General features: G+C 33.1%; 1 protein-coding gene across 1 annotated transcript in view; it reads right to left on the minus strand.

Annotated features, from left to right (window-relative positions):
* The window catches only part of LOC140436825 (equilibrative nucleoside transporter 1-like), a 129,489-nt gene that overhangs the window by 75,396 nt on the left and 31,507 nt on the right, over nt 1-22,586 (minus strand). Inside the window, exons 3-6 of the mRNA XM_072525956.1 lie at nt 15,968-16,195; nt 9,610-9,892; nt 6,619-6,669; nt 2,222-2,474 (exon numbers count right to left, since the gene is read on the minus strand). Coding sequence (XP_072382057.1) covers nt 2,222-2,474; nt 6,619-6,669; nt 9,610-9,892; nt 15,968-16,195 — 815 coding nt within the window. The remainder of the gene's footprint in view (nt 1-2,221; nt 2,475-6,618; nt 6,670-9,609; nt 9,893-15,967; nt 16,196-22,586) is intronic.

Genomic DNA, 22,586 nt, shown 5'->3' on the forward strand with positions numbered 1-22,586 from the left:
ATATTTAGTGGCTACATCCATGTATTAACTTGGTACTGATGATGGAATACTTATTCCGAAAACGTTTTGCCAATTTAACATAGCCCAACTGGGTTTTTTATATACCTTTTTATACAAAGGATTTTATTCAAAATTTTTAATATATGGTATACAGCCAAACACAGGAACTTGGTTTCCTTGTGGATTTTAAAATCTTTAATATTTAATATAACTGACATATTTTACAAAATTGTACAACTAAAATGTTTAGATATAAATTTGTGTCAAAAAGAAATAGATATAGCTTTGGGAAGAATAAGACAACTTCATAAAGATCAGGCTTTTAATAATTTATTTTCTGTGGCGGAAACAAGGGTATCCGAATTTAACTTAAACCTACCTAAAAGAATGAAAGAGTCGTCCGATGTAGACAGGACTACAAAATATAAAGCTTTATATTTTGAAATTATAAATAATATTATTATGCAACTAGAAGTTTGTTTTAGAGATTTAAAAGATTTACATTTTTTTAGCATTGCAAATTCTTCACAATTTCAAAATTTTTCAAAAAGTTTTCCACATAATTTGATAAATAGTTTAATAACACAATATTCTGAATTATTTGATAAACAAAAATTAATTAATGAACTAAGTGTCATTTACGAAGAAGAACAATTTTATACTTTAAATGTTATTAAAATTTTGCAATACTTTAACGAGAATGAATTACTCGAAATATTTTATGAAGCATACAAATTATTTGTTTTCATTGCTACTATAACGCAACTTCAGTTCCGTTGAACGTGTTTAAAAATCCTTTCTTGTTTAAAAATAATTAAAAACTATCTAAGAAACGCTATGTCGCAAATTCGACTGACAACTTTGTATTTATTTACAATTGAGAAAGATTTTCTTTCCAGTTTGTCTAACGATGAACAATTTTACGACATAATTATTTTTTGGTAATGCATTTTGGTTTGCAAAAATAAAACATGAAAATAATATATATATATATATATATATATATATATATATATATATATATATATATATATATATATATACATATATATACATATATATATAAACAAAAAATGGTACTTTGATACCCCAAAAAAATCTTTTTTTTTTCCCTTTTCAGCTTTTCCACTTTTCAGATCGGCCGGCATCCTAAGCTTTTTAAGCATATATTGACATCTTCTCCAAATGCAATCATGGGATAAGAAAACTTGAAGTTCGGGAGACGCGAGACCAAGTGACGACCTAGCGGATGAGCCGTAAGGTGGCAAGGAAGGGTTCTTCCCGAATCTAATCGTGGCACTCTAGTTTTCAGATGAATAGTGTCATGGTCGATTTGGAAGGGACCGGGATTGTGCCGGGGGTGTGGATGTCATTGCGCCAAACACAATATGTACATTAACAAGCGAACTGTTTCACTTCCGAGTTTTTTCAAGAAATAGAAATATAGAAATAGAAATATATATATATATATATATATATATATATATATATATATATATATATATATATATATATATATATATCATACTGAGGTCACGAGCCGCCACTGCCTTAATGGTGTTTTACAATTCGGATTATTTTTGGTTTCATTTTGTCCCTTATTATATTGTGTAGTAGTGTAAATTATTTTCCGCTCATATTTTGACCCAAATATTTTCTTCTTATAGTCAAAATAATTTCCGCTTCCTTCCATATCTGACGTTTTATTTCCATATTTGTTACTCTATCAAAATTTTTAGCAATTTCGATAGCGCACTTAATTCCGCTGTTTTGGTATCTGGTTTATTTATTGTAATTCTCATATAACAACAGAAAAACAAACATGGCGGCATTGCTAAAAGGGCATTACATCTTATTTCCGTTGTTATTGGTCTGATTGGAGTCCGATTACATGAGAAATAACATACGTGAAGCGGATACGGTTCAAGCCGCGGAGGTCAAAGATCCAAAAGCTCTCAAGTGGCTTACCTTCTACTTTTCATTTATATGTATTTTATTTTATATATTTTTAAACTTTTTTTTCAATCTGAGCCCGTTTACACAAATATGTTTGGGTTGCAATATATGTCTTACTAAATACCATCTACTTAATTTTATTAAAAAATTTTTTATGACCGTTACACATAGTATCCATATTTTCAAATAAACATTTTAAGTAGCTTTTCCTAAATAATTCTACGTTATTTATAAAGGATAATATTTTTAAATAAATGATTCTTACCTGTATATAAAATATTTTGAATTCTTGAATACAACAAAATAGTAAATTGTAGTAAAAATCAGGATCAAGCAGCCAACGGAGAATTGAATTGCACCAGTTTCATTTGGTCTTAGCCGAAAACTAAGAAGGATTATTTGTAAAACAGCTGACACTATTCCACATATATTGTTACCTGACTGAAGGGAGGCATAATAAGATGACGGAAATTTTGTTATTAATTCATACAAGCTAGCCAACGCCAAGCCCGTAAAACCTAAAATAATTAAATTGCTTTTAATTGCATATTTCTTATTTAGCTTAGATTTGAAAAGTCAATAGAACTCAATAAAAATGCGTACATGCGTATACGCATTTCTAATACATGTGAGATGCACTCAAATTAATTTCAACAGAAATAATAATAAATAACATTCGGTTTAAAATATTCATTCATGCTTCGACACGCTTCTTTACAAAATTAGATTAGAAAAACTTTGAATAGACATAATTAAATGTTAGTTCTAAGTCCGAATTTTTCCGCTTTTTTACTTATAATTTCGGATTTTGAATAAAAATGCTTATTTTACAATTTTTTTTCTTAGCTTACTCATTTAAATAGACTAGTTCATAGAACAGGTAACTTCCATAAAAACTTTTGGGAGCAAATATCAACAGCCAGTGTAACCCAAACAGAAATCCTATTAAAAATCGAACAAGCGCGGAAAACACTCATGAGCATGAAAACATTTTTTACAAAATCTTAAAACTTAGTCTAGAGCTCAGAGTTAGAATGGACAGTGGACTCTGAAACATATAACAGAATCTTCTTCTTAGAGTGCCATATCCCTACGGAACGTCGGCGACTACCATGCTTATAATATTGTTATACTGATCTCGGTCTTGCACTACGTGTAGCAATTGGTCCGCTGTCAAACCTGTCCACTGCCGCAAATTCCTCAACCAAGAGAGTTTCTTCCGTCCTATCCATTTCTTTCCTTCGATTTTACCGTTAAGAATTAGCCGAAGGAACTCATATCTTGGTCCTCTGATTATATGTCCAAGATATTCTAGTTTACGCCTCTTAATAATATTTAATAGAGTTCGTTGATGTCCAATTCTTCGAAGAACTTCTGCGTTTCTGGTACTGCTAGTCCATGGAATTTTTAGTATCCTTCGATACAACCACATCTCAAACGCCTCGATTTTATTCATGATATCGGCGTTTAAAGTCCAAGTTTCACATCCATACAAAAATACAGACCACACGTAACATCTTGTAAACTTTTCACGAATTTCCAAATTTAATGAGTTATTGGATAATAGAGGCTTGAATTTTTGAAATGAGTTTCTTGCCTGTTCAATTCTACATCGAATTTCGAAGGATGGATCCAGATTTTGGGTAATCCAACATCCAAGGTATTTGAATCTCTGAACTCTCTGCAGCGGTTGTTGGTACATTATCAGTTGGGTTGCGCCAATATCCACTTTACTGGTCACCATGTATTTAGTTTTATTGATATTTCTCGACAGTCCCCAATTTGTGCATTCCATGTCAACTGTATTGATTAGCTCCTGCAGATCGTCGATGTTTTCAGTTAGAATCACAGTATCGTCGGCGTACCGTATATTGTTAATTATTTCTCCTCCTATGATAATTCCTTTTTGATCTTTTAAAGCTTCCCTAAATAGATTCTCAGAATACACGTTAAAGAGGGTGGGAGACAGTAGACAGCCCTGTCTTACGCCTCGTTCAATACTGATTGGCTTTGATTCTCTGTTGTTGGTATTAATAATGGCTGTTTGGTTCCAGTAAAGTTTGGCAATAAGTTTGATGTCTTTCTCATCTAGTCGGATGCTCTGCAGGGCTATAATTAGTCTGGTATGCTGAACGCGATCAAATGCCTTTTCAAAATCAATGAAGCACATATATACGGGTTTTCTTACCTCCCAACATCGTTGAAGGAGTGTTTGCATAGAAAATAGTGCTTCTCTAGTTCCAAGGCATCTTCGGAACCCGAACTGCTCTTGACTAATTATTTTTTCGCACCTGTTGTTAATTCGATTTAGAAGAATATGCAACAGTATTTTAACGGCATGGCTCATTAAACTAATGAGTCTACAATCGCTACATTTCTTAACGTTTGGTTTCTTAGGTAGAGGAATAAAGATCGATTTTAACCAGTCCGATGGAATTTCACTGGTATCATATATTTGATTGAAAAGTACAGTGAGTTCTTTTATATTGTCATTTGAGAGTAATTTTAGCCATTCGCTGTATATTTGATCTGGTCCACTGGCTTTGTTGTTTTTGGCTTGGTGTATGGCTTTTTCCACTTCAGCTTTTAAGATTGATGGTATCCTGTGATGCAGATCCTGTATTTGCACTTGAGTTGGGTAGTAATCCTCGATCATCCTTAAATAATGCTTTAATGTAGTTTTCCCATTCCTCCATTACTTCGTCTTCTAATACCACCCATATAAAAGGTACAAAAAGTTACCAACGACGCATGAGTAAACTGACCAGTCTAACTGAGTCAGCATAATCAAAGAGAGAAAAATACATTACTTGGGTCATGTGTTGAGAGGTTAAAGATATAAATTACTTTGTCTGATTCCAAATCATATTCGAAGGTAAAGTGCAGAGCAGATTAATTGGAATACGCCAGAACTCGTGACTGAAAGACCTGAAAAGATGGTTTGACCGCTCATCAACAGAAATCTTTCGTGCAGCATTTCCAAAGCTACAATTGCCATTTGTATCGTCAACCTTCAAAAGGAGATGGCACAATAAGAAAAATAAGTTAAATCCCATATATTAATATAATAATGACCCAATAACTGGGTCATTTTTAGATCATAATATATGTAGTTGGAGAATATTTCACTTATTACAATCTAAATACAAATTATCTGTTTGTATATAAAAAACAATGTTTATCCAACATCCAAAAAACTTTAAGGAATATACCCCATTCAAAAAAACACTATCACACTGCCCTGCACTAGGTACATGTAATGTTGATTAAAAATATAAATGCTAACAGTTGTTTTCCTCCGGCATAGATCACCATCATTGAAATATTGAGCATAATTATTGAATCTGCTGTTTAAGGATACATAAAAAAAGGTAAAAACCTACAGTGACTTGTGGGCTTGTTTAGCTATATCCACGGCAATTAAAGATGTCCCATTCTGCACTAACTTAATCTTCACTTCTCGTTTCGTTTCGTTTTTACTCGTTTCACTTCATTTTTTGATTTACCTTGTCCTATTTGATTGACTGTTATTAAGAAACTACACTACGACCAAAGATATACTTGATCTTCAAAAATGCTCAAACATCGCCTGTATCGGCAAAAAACCACTACTGTCTCACTAACGGACCGCTACGTGGTCTCCTTGGATCTCAGCCGCATCGGTTTGCCATCTCCTAAATTCCAACTCGCAGGCGATTGGGTTCATTTAGAGGAATATACCAGAGGCATTTGGCAAAAATGTAAACACACACTTTTAATTCTCTTAGGCCGCGTTTACACGATGACAATTGGCGAGACAATTGTCAGAAGACAACTGACTGGCATGAAATTATTGTCTTCGTCTAAACACTTCAGGCCAATTGCCTTGCCAACTGCCCTCACAATTGGCCCAAAATTCAGTTGTCTCCGGGAGTAGACTGAGGACAATGAGCTGCGCCCAATGAGCCCTCCCACCACTCAAAATCTCAATTGTCGCGACAGTTGGCGCCGTGTGAACGGTGTAGGAGAGTAGTGCTGTCTTGTTTTTTGCCAGTTCCCTCACCGGACACAACAGATAACGAGCAGTCAGCCATGTTTTAGCTGTCTACTGCCATGTCAATAGTTGGCCCCGTATAAACATCTCGTTGAACTGGACTGGCCTCAGACAAGTCGCAACCACGTGATGACAATTGTCTCGCCAATTGTCATCGTGTAAACGCGACTTTAGCGACAGTTTCGAATGCGAATAAAAGATTCTTTTTTGTTTATTCCAATCGAAGCTTTTGAGATAAAATTCATAAACGATTTAACCAAGGTAATTTGGGCTGAGTAAAATATTCATTCAAATTTTGTTTATTCTATTCGAAGAGATACTAAAATGTTTTTTAAGATTTGAGATGAAATTCGAATATTCATAACAAACTTTTATATTCGTCCGAATGTAAAAAAGTAAGATGGCGAATTAAAAGCTTATACGGAATGGACTTTTAAATATGTGAATTAAAACTTTATACAGAACGGATCAATAAAAATGCTACAACTGTTTTTAGTACTTCCATGGTGAATACACATTTCATTTATAAGGAAGTATACGAAGGAAACATTTCGTAACTGATATTCTTTCGCCGGTATTTAACATTTACTTTTATATTAGGTACTAAGATTACTAAGAATATTACTTACAGTTTAAAAATGTTGCGAAAATCATAGATCCAACGAAAAACAGCGTTTGCTCTAAAAAGAAATAATTTAATTAAAAAAAAATTAATTATATATTTACATTGTAATTGTATATGTAATCCAAGTACCACAAATGTGGTACATATACATCGTCGTCACCTTGCACTCTATTCCACTGTGCGCATTTTTACAACCAGAATACCATACGCCTGGGACTTAGAGTGTATGTCGCTGTTCTGTTTGGAGTTAATCTTCCAAAGACTAAAAAAAGATTTATAAAGCTCAATAAACTGAGCCATAGACTCTTTTTCTTACTTTGACATTATCACAAACAAAAAACACAAAATAACGTACAACATAGCCTATCTATGTAGGCAATTCTCCTCACAAATTATTAGTGATCACAAACCCGAAAATTAGAGCCCTGTGCAGTCAGAACAACAATTCTGTTTACTATTATTCACCCACTACGCGTGCATAGAATAGGTGTCATAATACGCTAATCTGTGTTTGTTATTTTTGCAATCCACACACGTAAAATATTCAAAAATATACAACTGTGTATTATAGTAATATAATTTGTTGGTAAATACATCGTATATCACAATGGAAATACTTTGTAGAAATAAAAATAATTATGTTGCAATAGTTAATAAGAAATTTTAAGATATTTTTAGGATGAAGATATTTGAGTATTCTTAAGAATAGCTCGATCTACCTTACTTATAAGATTTTTTATGAATACTATTAATTTATTTTCTGAAGTACGGGCCATTACTTTGTTTACATATTTGTATACTAACCTGTGGAACGTTATTCCTGAAAATTTTTTATTAACATTGCTTCTGCTACTGCAACTACGTTGGGAACAAGAAACCATTATTATGCACTATCACAATATAATATTACAGTTTTTATAAAAGTATTATAAAACTAAAAATATTCGAAAAACAACAAACGTAGACAATCATACACAATCTGTCAAAACGATCATAACAATATGGCCGAAGCGAGGTCGTTTTTAGTCACGTGATAGATTTTAACTCGATGATATTTTTACATGTAACTAACAGACGACGGTACTGACGTCAAATTACTAGCTACAATGTCCGACGGGAATTTGACAGGTGATTAATCCCCCGATTAATTATTTCCCGATATTTTAATGTTAAACAGGTACCAATAAGGTTCTACGTACCTGTGATATATATATATATATATATATATATATATATATATATATATATATATATATATATATATATATATATATATATCACAGGTATATGTATATATATGTATTATATCTTTTATTCAAATGTAAATAACAACGAAAGTAAATAACTATTGTACGTATATAACCACAAAAAGAATTTTTTTCGTACACGACTGACATTCCGGACACAAGATCGGCCATTGTTACTAGCTATTATATTATATTATATCGATCTGTAAAAATATCAACACGTTCCATCCTTAGTAAATTACCTTGTTTGACCATCCAAATTTTCCTCAAGCCAAACTTTGTGGCTTGCGCAAGTGAACAATTTTCGTTTTCATGCACCAAATGGCATGCACAGGTCCAAATCAATTTGCGCAAATTGCATGATCGTGAAAACATACCTTTACTGTGATGTTTTTGATAACCTTCTTATAATTAATTTGTTAGTAAGTGGTTAAATTTAGTTCTAGTGTTGCGATCTAGTGACATTTACGTCCGTCCTTGTGACTTTTTCTTAAAATAAGAGTGCGTTATATACATTTTAAAGTGTTCTAACTACAGTCCATCAAATTTACAAACCGTTGCACGTCATCGGCGTCATAGCCCGTAACGTTACATGATACCAACACGAAATATTTAGGTGGTAGGTGTGTTCTTTTTTAGAATCACTTTGCCGAGTACACTGGCATTACAGTCACTAGACATATTTTATTATATACGCGTAGAACTAATATTTAAATATTTATAATAATAATAACTTAAAGAAATAGACAACAATATGTTTCATTTAATTTGTATAAATGAATTATAAAGCGTTTTTATGAAGAACATTTGTTCGGAACACACTGTAACTGTAATCGAACGAAGGTGAAATTTTGGCATAAATTGGTAACACTTATTTGACAGTTGCGGTGTTGACACTTTTTGTACTTTATTATTTTAAATTTTAAAGGGAATACCTCTTGTTTTATATTTTTACCTATTTAATAAAATATGTTCTTTTTAGAACAAAATTAGTGTGTTTTATTTCAAAAATGTCACGTAAGAATTTAAATAGTCGTTGTAAAGAGTATAATAATAATTATGTGACATATTTGATTTAAAATGGATTCAGGATTTTTTTATACTTTGGCAACTATGTCAACTTCGATCTCTGACGTAGATAATGACGTGCAACGGTTTGTAAATTAGATGGACTGTAGTCACTTAATATTAGATCTATTATTAGATCGTAGATATATGTGTTATTTATTAAAGTACATTCGTTTAGCAAATTCCCATCTGTAAACATGAGCACTTGTTGATATTCGCCGTCTCATTCATCAAGAGGCTATTAAATATAATTTATTACCTTAAGCCAGACAGATTCTCATGTTATAGATCCAAACTTGCCAGCATTTTAAATTCAAATTGTATAGTGTTGATTTTTAAGTTAATATATTATGTTATATTTATGTTATAGCTATTGTTGTTATTTACTGGTCGTGTTATTTTTTAGAGTTTAGTTTAATTGTGATATAATGATTAAATTTCAAGAAATTCTTACACTAACAGTTTCAAAAGTAAATATTTTTAAAAATCATATGATACACATCAGTACGACCCTGTTTGGCTTTCACGTGCTTCTATTGACAATTGGGAATTTGTAAAATGAATACGGTTTACACCATACATACCTATATTAATATACAGATAAAAATCTATTTCTAAATGTTAATTTACAGACGTGAAAGTGAAATGTAAATACTGGTATTTAAATTATAATGACTTACCTTCTTCACAATTGATCTGTGTTAACAATGTAACTATAGAAAATAAAATACACAAAGCAGTTAAACACAATTTTAACCGCCTCTCTGGTGGTGGCAGCTTTTTAGGCCACATTGTACAAAATAATAAGGATCCTAATACTACCACTTTAAAATTTATTGAAAAAGCCGCAACAAAATTTGCTTGGAATGGTGTTCGTTTATCAGGAGAGTTGGTGGTAGAGTTGATAATTATATATTTTTGAATGTGTTTTGGATCAATTTGAAGCAGTTTCTTTGCAGGAGTCTAAAATTATAATATTGTTTACATTAAAAAACAAGTGTCTAACGATTGGGAACTATATAATATCTTTTTATATCTGAAGAATACAAGGTGTTTCACAATTAACTCTTGTATCTTAATGAAGTCATGACATCTCGTAACGCGACAGTTCATAACTACACAAATGGTAACCGACAGTTCTTAACGCCGTCAATTCATAATGGCGACACTTTATAACATGGACAGTTCGTAACTATACCTATTCATAACGGTACAATTAGTAACATCAACATTTAGTTTTTAGCAAATTTAGCGTTACTGGATGCAGACAAAAATGCAGTTTGTATACTTTATACAGGGTGTTTCAAAAAGGTATGTCATAAATTAAATCTAAACTTAACTTAATACAAAAGTGTACACAAAAAAAGTTTTAGCCCTTTGAAGTTACAAAATAAAAATTGTTTTTTTGCATTATCTCCTAAAGTACTTGACATTTTGTAATAAAAATGGACACGTTACTTTCTTGTTCTGGAAGCATTTTTCATAAAAAAGAAACAACAAAATCTAAGAGCACAGAAAAATTTTAACAGCCCTAAATCCCCCCAAACTTTTGAGTACATTCAAATCAAATAAATTTTATGGCATCATTAGTTTACCACATTATTTTTAAAAAATTTTTGTCTCGTATCACTTTTTTCAAAAAACAGTTTTTATTGAGTTACGGCCCTTTTCATTAACCTTTAAAAAATTACGTGCAACTAAATAAATGGCTTAAATGAATTAACAAGTACAAAAAATGTCTATATCCTCTGTAAATAAGATATTACAATAAATGATCAAAATGACCCACATTTTCTTCAATACACATTCGGTATCGTTTTAATAAGGAAAACCGAATGCGCTGAAAAATCATATTTTTATGACGAAATTGATTTGCAGCTTCAATATTATTCTAATTCTCAATTGTTGTTCGTCCTCAATTGTTACAGAATACACTTTCTCTTTCATAAACCCCCAGAAGCAAAAGTCTATGGGGTTAAGACCTGGACTTCTGGGTGGCCAAGAAATAGGTGCGTCATGACCCCTTCCAATCCACCTACCAGGATACTGCCTGCAAAGGTATTCCTGGACTTCATTACTGTAATGCGGTAGAGCGCCATCTTGTAGAAACCACATATTTTGCCTTATTTCAATATTCACTTCCTCCAAATACTCTTGTAAATCGTTTGCCAAGAACTGCAAATAATTATCACCATTTAAATTATTGGGAAGAAATACTAGATTGTTGGCCACAATTCCTGCCCAAACATTAACTTTAAAGTCCTTTGGTGATGAGTCGTTTTCTTGGCGTTGATTTTCGTCTGCCCAAATGTGCTCGTTATGATGGTTTGTTATTCCATTTCTACTGAAGGTAGCCTCGTCGGTAAACAAAATATTTCTTATAAAATTAACATTTTGAGTGTTTTCCATTAACAACCAATCGCAAAATTCAATCCTTTTAGAATAATCTTCAACCAATAACTATTGAACCGTTGTTAAGTCATAGAGTTTAAGCAGCTGATCCTTCAAACGCCTCCTAACCCTTACGTGGGGAACATTTAGTTGAGCAGCTATTTCCCTTGTACTTATTCCAGGGACAATGATTTCTAAAATGTCTTCATCAGTTACATCCATTATCGGACGACCACTATTGCCAGCAACTTGCGGTTGGAATGTACCCGTCTCCCGTAAACGACGATCAATGGTCAGAAATAATCGTCTATCGGGTGTATTTCGATTAGGGTATTTTACTGCATAAAGCCTTGCGGTTGCTGCACTATTTCCTTGACATTCACCTACGATATTCCCTATAGTTTATTGAAATCATAATTTAATCTGATCCAACTTACCCAAAGTTAAATGCATATCTGCCATTTCCTGAAATGTGTAGGCCATTGTAATATCAAAATTTTTAATTATTCACACAATAAATGATAGCTTCAAATTATTGACTATTATTGATGGAACTATTTGTAATTATTGTATCCGTAAAAACTAATTGTAATTTTGTGGCCAACTAGGAAAAAACTATTTTTTCGAAAAAGTGATAGGAGGCAAAAAAGTTTTAAAAATAATGTGTTAAACATATAATGCCACAAAATTCATTAGTTTTGGGGGATTTAGGAGATAATGCAAAAAAAACAATTTTTTTTTGTAACTTCAAAGGGCTGTAACTTTTTTTGTGTACACTTTAGTACTTAGGTAAGTTGGATTCAATCAATTTATTTTTGTCCCCGAAATGCGTGGTTTAATTTATGACATACCTTTTTGAAACACCCTGTATACTACACTACTAAAAGTAGTGGTACTTTTTTAAGACTCCTTTTACACCATTTCCTAACTAAAAGGATTCCTTTTTAAATATATTTCACACATATTTTGTATATATTTTGGTTAATATGACAGCTTATTTGTTTTATTCTTTATCCTAAATTATCACTTTAAAGTAGTAAACGTGGGTTAACAACACGAAATACACTCAATTAACAGGAATGAATAAAATCACAACCCAATTGTATTGACCCTGGAAGCAGTAAGAACAAAATGTTTGGAAATCTACAAGAAAAAACGAAGAAGTTGGTCAAACTACAAAAGAGTAGTAAGTGAAACCATTGGTACCATAACAACAATAAACACCAAACAGGAACTACAGGAATGTGTTCTAAACCAAGAAAACAAAATACAAAATGCTATTGAGGCCAGCACCACAGAAGAAGAAATACCAACAGTTGATAGAAGATTCAGAGAAATCAGCAACGAGCTGAAAGAACTAATAAAGGAAATAAACAGGAAAAGAAAGAAAAAGGGCCAACACAACAAGAAACCAAGAGGACAGAAGAATTGCTAATGAACTAAATAAGAAAGTAAAAAAATAGTTAGATGAACATCGAAACGAAAATTGGGAAGACTATATCCAGCAACTAAACCCAAATAAGTTGGCGTTCTGGAAGCTATCTAAAATACTAAGAAAAGATAAAAAACCAATTCCACTTTACATGTAGAACATGGAATTGTGTACGTAGAAGAAGACAAAGCGGAAGTTATGAAAAACACACTAGAAAGAGGACGTAGGAAAAATTACCATCCCCATGAAGATCTTAACTTCACAGAAGAAGTAGAAAGAAGATACAGGGCAATAAAAAGAAAAGAAGGGGCACATAAATAGTACCCACACCTCCCCTAAAGAGGTCCACAGTTGATCAAGCGTACTAACGCCAAAAAAGCTCCAGGACCGGACCATATTACGAATAAAGCTCTGAAGAATCTGACAGCAAAAACCAATAGTATACATAACAAATTTAATCAACCACATCCTAAGGTTATTTTCCTGGAGATGGAAGGAAGCTTACGTACCTAATAATGGTCGAAAACCCAGGCACATTTCAATAGAATTATCGGCCGATAAGCTTACAAGAGAAGTGACATGGATAGACGCAAGAACGTTGACAGGAAACCGAAAAGAATAGAAGAAATTTGTTAAGAAGTGAATTAAACCTTACACCGTCATATGTATATATATATATATATATATATATATATATATATATATATATATATATACATATATATACATATATATATACATATACATATATATATATATATATATATATATATATATATACAAAAGAAAGCAATATCAGCTGTACGTCTTCAAGGTTTTGTTATCGGCTATCTCTCATATAGCCGTACCTTTGAGAACCTTCAAAAGCCTGTATAAGATTTTTTCAGCTTTTTTCCTTTACTGGCCTATAAGGAAAATTTCGGTTTGGAATGAGATGTCGTCAAAAAATGCATTGCATGCCTTTTGTTGAAAGAAAACGTGAACTTTTTAGATTTGGCGACTGTGGTGTAATGAGAGAAATTATTAATATTGTTGGATATACTGGAAAGAATAATTAATATTAAATAATATTTAATAATGTACTGGGTCACGATTTTGTAATATCCAGTAAATAAATGTTTTGTTATTTTTGTAAATATGAAGGATTTACAATTAATCTGGTTCGGACATGTTAAAAGAATTCCAGAGTACAGATGGCCTAGAAGAGTATTGGAATTGATCCCTTCTGAAAGAAGAAAGACAGGACGACCACGGAGAAGTTGGCGAAGATATTGATGAAACAATTCTGGCAAGAGACTTGGAAGAGGCAACTGCATATAACAGAAAAAGATGGAAATTGGGGGCGGAGAACCGGCGACAGCTGTAATCAATCCGTTATTATATATTATATAAATATGAAGTATACTAAGGTGCTGTAGCCACGGATGCTAAATAAGCAGCCCGTGTGCGAACACATTTTGATCTAATCTTGCCTTGTAGAATCAACTGTAGAAGTCGGTATTTATCATTACGCATGACGTGGCCGAAGTAAGCCATTTTTCTATGCCGGTAGCACCACATTTCAAATTGCTCTTATCGTTTTATGGCATCTTCTGTAACGCTCCATCATTCTACTCCATAGAGGAGGACACTTAAGACGTAACATCTAAGAATTCCTATGCGTATATTGATACTTAAAGATAAGTTGCAGAGAATCTTCCTAAGTCTGTTGAAAGAGCTTCTGGCTTTTTTAATATTCATATATTTTTTCCACTTTTTCTAACGGTGTATCGCCTATTGTAATTTGGGCGTTTATGTTGGTGTTTCTACTAATGATCATTATTTTTGTCTTCTTGCAATTTAGTTTTAGGCCGTATTTGTTACAACGTTATCAATCATCCTTTGAAGCCGCTGCGCCCTATCTGCCAGCAACTCTGTATCGTCTGCATATCTAATATTGTTTATAAGTTGGCCATTTACAGGAATCCCATCTTCTGATTCGTCCAAGGCCTCTCTAAAGATGTTTTCAGAGTATATGTTAAATAATGCCGGAGTTAATATGCAACCCTGTCTAACTCCTTTTTCGATTGTCAAAATCTCGGACAGTTCATTTTCTAATCGTACTATTACTTTTTGTTGGAGATATAAGTTTGAGATCAGTCTTATATCCTTACCATCGAGTCCATGTACTTTAAGTACATGGCTCATCAAACTAATTAATCTATGTTCTTCACATTTTCAAGCGTTTGGTTTTTTAGGAAGTGGAATGAATATTGATAGTAGCCAGTCTTTTGGTAAGTAACCAGTCTCGTAGATGTTGTTGAATAGTTTCGTAAGAGCTGTCATTTGGTGTGCCTCTAATAGCTTTAAAATTTTACCACGCACCTCATCAGGTCCTGGTGATTTCCCATCTTTAATATGCTTAATGGCCATAGTTACTTCTTCGTTTGTTATTTCTGGGCCGTAGGGATTGTTTATTTCAATTGGACTTCGTGCTGCATCTTCGAATAATTCTTGCATATATTCTTTCCATCTTCGTAATTTATCTTCAATGGTAGTCAAAATCTGGTCTTCAATATCTACAACTATGCCTGTATTGCGTTGTTTTCTGGTATTCTGTACCTCTTTAATTTTTTTGTGCATATGGAAATCGTCATGTTTGCGTTGTAGTGTTTCAACTTCCGTACATTTCTCCGTCAGCCATGCTTCTTTTGCTCCTTTAGTAAAGTCTTATGCAACTTTTTGTATTCATTGTCATTTCTACCTTTTAATTTTCTTCGCTCTTCCATCCTCTGCAATATTTTTCTGTCATCCATTCTTGCTTTTTTCTCTTTTTGATTTTAGATATTCATGCGCAATTGTGATAATAGATGTCTTCATTTCGTTCCACTGTTCTTTTATGCCTCTAGTAGTGTCTTTAACTATTTTCGCAAAATTCTTATTAATCTCTGTTTTTATTTTAGTTTTTTCAGGGTGTCATTTTTTTTAGTAGTATTATATCTATCTTAGGCCTCATTTTCTTATGAATTATTTTGAGTCGTATGTTGATATTTGCAACCAATAGACTATGATCTGAGAAGACATCGCGCCTGGATATATTTTTGTTGAGGTGATAGAAGAATTTTGTTGAGGTGATAGAAAAAGAGAACGTTTTATAATGACATGTTTTAATTGTCAGTTGAATCTAAATTAATAGAATAAAATCATTTTACGGGATTTTATTATATAATACTAACCTTAACTTGGTAACTACTATTATTTAAGATATGATAAATTAAATCTTCATGTTTCCAAAAAGTACTTGGGGTATCCTCTGAATTATACTTGATTTCTGGATCCTTAGTTGTAAGTTCCTTATTAAAAGAATTGAAATCAAGTGTAGTGGATGTTATCCTATCTCTAGGGTGAGGAGGACCTGGAGGATGATTTGGTCCTGGCGGAGGTTTAAATTTAAACATCCAGAACTAAAAACCCAAAATGTAATAATTAAAACAAGTTTATTTGACTTAAACTGGTGAATGTTATATCAGTAGTAGAGAACAAGCCCATGGGACATTTTTAAAAGGTACCTAGCATAAATTACATATAAATCAGTACTACAATATGTAATAACAACTTTAGAAACTATGGGGTCAATTTTTATCTGTACCGTGACTACACAAGTAAGGTAAACGTACCACTCAATGGGGGGGGGGAGGCTTTTGGATTTGTACGGCATTTATAACTTAGGACTTGCTAGATAATACAAAAATAATGACCTACGACCTAATGCCGTACTAAAAAGCAGGGAGAATCTTTGATTTTCGGAGAATGTTGACCCCATCTTCGGCAATTTGATACAGTACGGCGTTCATACACAATTTCGGATCGTTATTGAGATTACTTTTTTGCAGTACCGTACATGTTGGCTGGTACAGGGGTGATAAATCTAAGGGTCACCCCTCTATTTTTAAATAGTACAAATGAGGTCATTTAACAGGTTGACTGCCAAGCTGAAAATTCTAATTTTTCCTGTTGCGCCAAAGTAATTTATACTAGAAAGGTGTATTAAAAAACAGTTCGGCACAAACTAAATTTTGTTATAAATTAAAAGAAAAAAGTTACGGCCAAAATTTAAAATCTTCTAAAATGACCGCTCTGGCGTAGGAGAACAAAATAACCTGTCTATGCCAGAGCGATCAGCTGTAGCGGCCACCTCTATCCTTATGCTAAGGTAATAGTTCGCGCGTTTTAGCTAGTTAGTTAGTGTAGACTATTATTGCAAGGGTGTGGCTCGTTGTTTTTTATTGTGTGTGTACTTGTATTGCAAAACTACATTATGTTTACAAATCGGCGTACTTTACGTCTATTGAAATTAGCTGGAGAAATGCCTCAAACAGATGGTAATACCTGCATTATTTTATTGTTTTTCTGTAAATATAGGTTAGATTGTTTTATTTCAGAAAAGTCAGAAACAGATGACGACTTTGGTTCATTTAATTCTACAGATTTATATGTACCCTCAAGTTCGGAAGGAATGGACATATCATCTAATTCAGACGATGTTGAAAATATTAGTCCAAATAAAAAGAAAATGCGGTTTGATATAAACAAAACCACTGATACTTGTGAAGCTCAAGCAGGTCCATCAGGTATCGGTAATGGGGTAAATATCAATCCACTGACAACCGAGCCGCTTAGAGATGTCACCAATATGTCCGACGATGAGTTACTACCAGAAAATAATGAGATTGGAAATGATCCAATGGTTGATAGAGGCGATTTTGTGATTGATCAACCAATTAGTAGCCCAGTTCCAACAGAATGGACAAATCCTGTTAGTAATCACCAACAATTCGATTTTACTGAGACATGGGGGCTCAACCCAATTTATGCAGCAGCTATTTCTTTAGAACAAGTTTCACCGTCAACCTGTTTTTACGCATTTCTTGATAATGAAATAGTGGATATGATAGTCAATCAAACCAATTTATATGCAACACAGCAAGTGTTAGGAAATGATGTTTCACTGAATTCGAGGTTACACGCCTGGCAACCAACGAATGAAAAGGAGATGTATCAGTTCATCGGTCTTCTGGATTACATGGGATTAGTTCAAATGCCTTCACTATCACATTACTGGAGCAGAAAACCCTTATTTCGTAATGATATTGCTTCAACTGCTATGAGTCGAAATCGCTTTGAGCTGTTGCTCAGAATGTGGCACTTTTCAAATAATGAAGAACGCGAAGACGGAGATAGACACAAAATTCAACCACTTGTCGACCTACTCTTAAGAAAATATCAAGACACATATACTCCAGGAGAAGTATTTTGTATCGATGAAAGTATTGTTCCCTTTCAAGGAAGATTAGTGATGAAGCAATACATGCCTCAAAAAACTCATAAATATGGTGTTAAAGTATTTAAGTTATGCTGTGGTAAAGGCTATACTTGGAATTTACAAATTTATGCTGGCAAAGAAAGAGACAGAGGAGCTTCAGTTCCTACCAAAGTCGTGATGAATTTGTCAAGAAACCTCCTGAATGCAGGTCGAACTGCCATTACTGATAATTATTACACCAGCCTTGAAGTGGCTAATCGTCTACTAGACAACCGTACACATTTGATTGGAACTTGGAGATCAAATCGTAGAGGTAACCCAAAGGAGGTTTTGAATAAGACATTGAAGAAGGGCGAAACATTTTGCAAAGAAAATTCAAGAGGTGTATGTGTGATAAAGTGGCATGATAAACGCGATGTTCTTATTTTGTCTACTAAGCACACTGATAGTTGCTAACTTATTGAACGCCATTCAGGACCCATAAGAAAACCGGATGCTATAATTGATTACAATGCTGGGAAATCATCAATCGATTTGTCAGACCAGATGTCCAGCTATAATTCCGCTTTGCGTCGATCATTAAAATGGTATCGTAAAATCGCGATCGAACTTCTGCTAGGTACAACTATTGTAGACGCTTATATAGTATTCAAGACACTTTCTAATTCAAACATGACGATTACTAAATTCAGAGAAGAAATTGTATCTGACTTAGTCAAAGGTGGGCCCGTTTATGATCAAGTCGAACAAGCTGAAGATGAACCACTGCCACCAGCAACTACAAGAAAGACTTTACGAAATCATACATTGCTAAAAAAAGATGGAATTGCTACTTCTGTAAGGAAATACTGCAGAGGTTGCTACAAGAAAAAAACTACAGGAGAAATATCTAAAAACAAAGTAAAAAAAGTTACTACATATTGCACAGACTGCCAGGGGTATCACTGCCAAACATTTAAAAATGTAATGACTTTTAAAACCATGTTATTTTTCAATTATTTCTATAAAAACTTACTTATTTCTATCTAAAATCATTGATTTTTTACTTATAATGTACAATTTTTTTTGTGGTATACACATATAATACATAGCGCATATGTAAGTAAATATATTTACTCACATATCCATACAGGCCAGGCGGTCATGTTGCCTATGCATTTTTAACGAAATCGGCGGTCATATACCCTTTACAGACACTTTTGTTAAACAATGCACGGCGGACAATATGACCGCCATGGCGTGAGTTACTAGTACTATGAGCGGGCATAATGACCGCTGTGGCAGTCAACCTGTTAAGCCAATATAAAACTCACTGATTTCAATTTAGTTGCAAAAAATAGTAAAATTTTTGGACATGCTGTACATTATTCACGGTACACGTGCTTATGAGAGGAAAATTAATTTCCCTCTGATAAGTGGAATATTAAGATCAAAAATTTCTGTACTGCATTGATATATTTTGTTAATATTGATATTAATTATATCAACAAAAACAAAATACTGTACAAAAAATGGTTCTAAATGCTTTGTCTATTCTATTCTGTCTGTCTGTCTATTCTAGTCCAGGTTGTGAAGCCGCTTCCACAGGACAAATGTTTCTGATTCGGTTGTTTTGTTCTTTTCATTGCCAGAAAATTGGTCTTACGGTAATTTAATACTTGATTATGTTTTGTGGTGACGGAAAGGATCGATATTAAATTAATAATAAGATGGGAATGACGTTAAGAAAATGATAACTTGATTTAAAATGATATGAATAAAAAAATATATAATAGAAAGCGAAGTCTAATGTTTTGTTTTTATCGTATTCTTACGAGTAATCAAGAACTCGTTCAACTTCGGAGGGCTGTAAAACCCAGAAAAATTAATGAAATTTTTATAGTGAAAATTATTCTTTGGAAAACTCTCTATAATATTGCTCTAATGTCATTTTATCGTAAAATGATTGAAAAAGTTATAAGGCCCAAAACAAAAATTTTTAGCTATTTTTGTTAATAACTTTTTTATTTTCCATTTTCACTAAAAAGTTAAGCTAAAAGTTAAGTTAATAAGCACTTTTAGTAAAGGCTCATCTACCTGTTTTAGCGGGTGTACCGGGTCGGACTTACTTTTCAGATAACATTTATCTAAATGAATTCAAACATGGAATCACAGTTCATTCAATCACAGAATTACAATTCAAAACCATCAAAGTCAAATAAACTCATCACAAATATATTCTTCGGCAGCGTCTAAACCTAACTTTCTATATGTTGATGCGTCTGATGTTGAGATATTTTAAATGTTTTAAGCTTAAAGTCACAGTACTTTCTTAAACCTATTGTACAATGTTTAACATAAATTATTTATTCATCAAAGGATTTAATTAGATAAAACAAGGATTTCTCTTCAATTTGGTGCTTTTAGTATTTATGTAGACCTAATAGTTTACGCATAATAACTTGGAATAAACAATTTCAATTCTCTTTAACTGTTAAGTTAAACTTCTTGGACTTTTTATAGCTAAATGCATATGATATTGTCCCTTCTATAAAGCAAAATTAAAGTTTTTTGTGCATTTTTAAAAAACTTATTGATTCCACTACGAGGTGTCGAACGAGTAACATCGTTTTATATTTTGCTGTGCTTAGTAAAACATAGTGCAAAAACAGTGAACATAAATGTACCTTCAACTACAAATAAATGTATGTATAATTTACTCATTACTAGTTGAGGTTTGTTTTTTGTTTCAACTGATTAAAATCACAAAAGAAAAAATTTAAACAGGATTGCCTTAGAACCGGCAACCTATTTTTATTTTAAAATGAATAAAAAGCTGAAACGTGCTGAAACTTTACCATAACACATAGAAGCTAAATTATAATTTCAACTAAAAACGCAATTGCTTTTGACTACATGAGCAGTGGCGTACCAAATACCAATACAGTAAATATGTCTCAAACACAAAACCAAGTTTTATCTTATGTATCAGTAGCGAAAACAATTCCACGGCCAACTTTCCCAAGCAAACATCAATCAAGCCATTGTGATGCATGCCGAAGAAAATCTGAAATTGTACGATTACTTTAAAGCTATAGGTGATTTAATATGCCCTAAACAAGTCTCGTTTGCATCTAGGATATCAAACAATCGCATTTGTATCAATCTTTCTAACACTAATCTTGTTGACCAGCTCATAGATTCATATCCCATAATACAGATAGGAGATGTTTCTTTAAATATCCGAAGACTTATTTCCTCTGCTAAAAGAATAATTATATCTAATGTTTCTCCGTTTTTACCACATGACATAGTTGAAAATAGCATTAAAAATCTTGGACTTCGCATCGCATCTCCTATATCCTATTTAAGAGCAGGCATTCCTGGGGACGAATATTCACATGTATTAAGTTTCATACGCCAAGTTTACGTATAACCTCCCTCCGTAGATTATAGATTACAAACATCAGTACTTATTTCCTTCGAAGGGAATGAACACAGAATCTTCCTTTCTACAGATAAAGTACATTGTTTTATCTGTAAACAAACAGGACATATAGCCTCCAACTGTCCAAAACTTTCCAACAGACAATACAATCCCAACCGAATATATACCAACAAGCCCCAACTCATCCGTAAAAATTTTATCTCCCTCTAAACATAATGCCAAAGACCCACAAATCGAAAATAAAGACTCCAACACCGAAACTACACAATCAGACCAAATTGCCATAACACAAATATCTCAAAAACGAGGACACTCTGAAATAGAAACTCCTAGTGAACTAACAAGCCCTGAAATTCCTGAGAAAGAAGCTCAACCATTGTTAGATATGCCTCCCCCTCTATCAGCTTCCCCCAAAAAAGGTCCCAAAGCTTAAAAAAAAAGCACAAACCTGATACTCCAACAGAATTAGTATTAACCGAAACCACCAAGAGAACAATCCAAGAAGCATACAAACAGAATCCACAAACCTTTAAAATACCCATAGACAATTTCTTTTTCTTCCTTGAAAATAGTTTTGGACATTCTGATCCTTATTCGGAAGCGAAAAAGCTCACGGATGATGTAAAAAGTCTACTTTTAAACCTGCATACTATATATCCAAATCTTTCAGATAGATCCTTAAAAAACCGATTTACCCGTTTAAGTAAAAAGATCAAAAAACAACTACAACTAGAATCCTCTGAAGCCACAAGTTTATCAGACCCAATTTCATCAAGCGAACTAACTGACGATGAGTGCCTTTGCGATCGATCCCAAAGGTCGCAGCACTGAAAAATTCCCCCTTCTAATATCCTTCTCATTCAATTTAATCCAGTGGAATTGTGATGGGTTTTACCCCCATCTAGAAAATCTCCAACTGCTTGTTGCTGACACTTCACCCGATTTCATTTGTTTGCAAGAAACCAATTTCTCTAAAAACCATAATCCATACCTTAAAAATTACGTTGGCTACCACTTTATACGAACATCACACGCACGAGCTAGTGGTGGGAGCTCAATATTTATTTCTACAGATATATTCCACCAAGAATTCCACTTAACAACA

This window comes from Diabrotica undecimpunctata, chromosome 3 (genome assembly GCF_040954645.1).
Source record: "Diabrotica undecimpunctata isolate CICGRU chromosome 3, icDiaUnde3, whole genome shotgun sequence".
Lineage (NCBI taxonomy): Eukaryota > Metazoa > Arthropoda > Insecta > Coleoptera > Chrysomelidae > Diabrotica > Diabrotica undecimpunctata.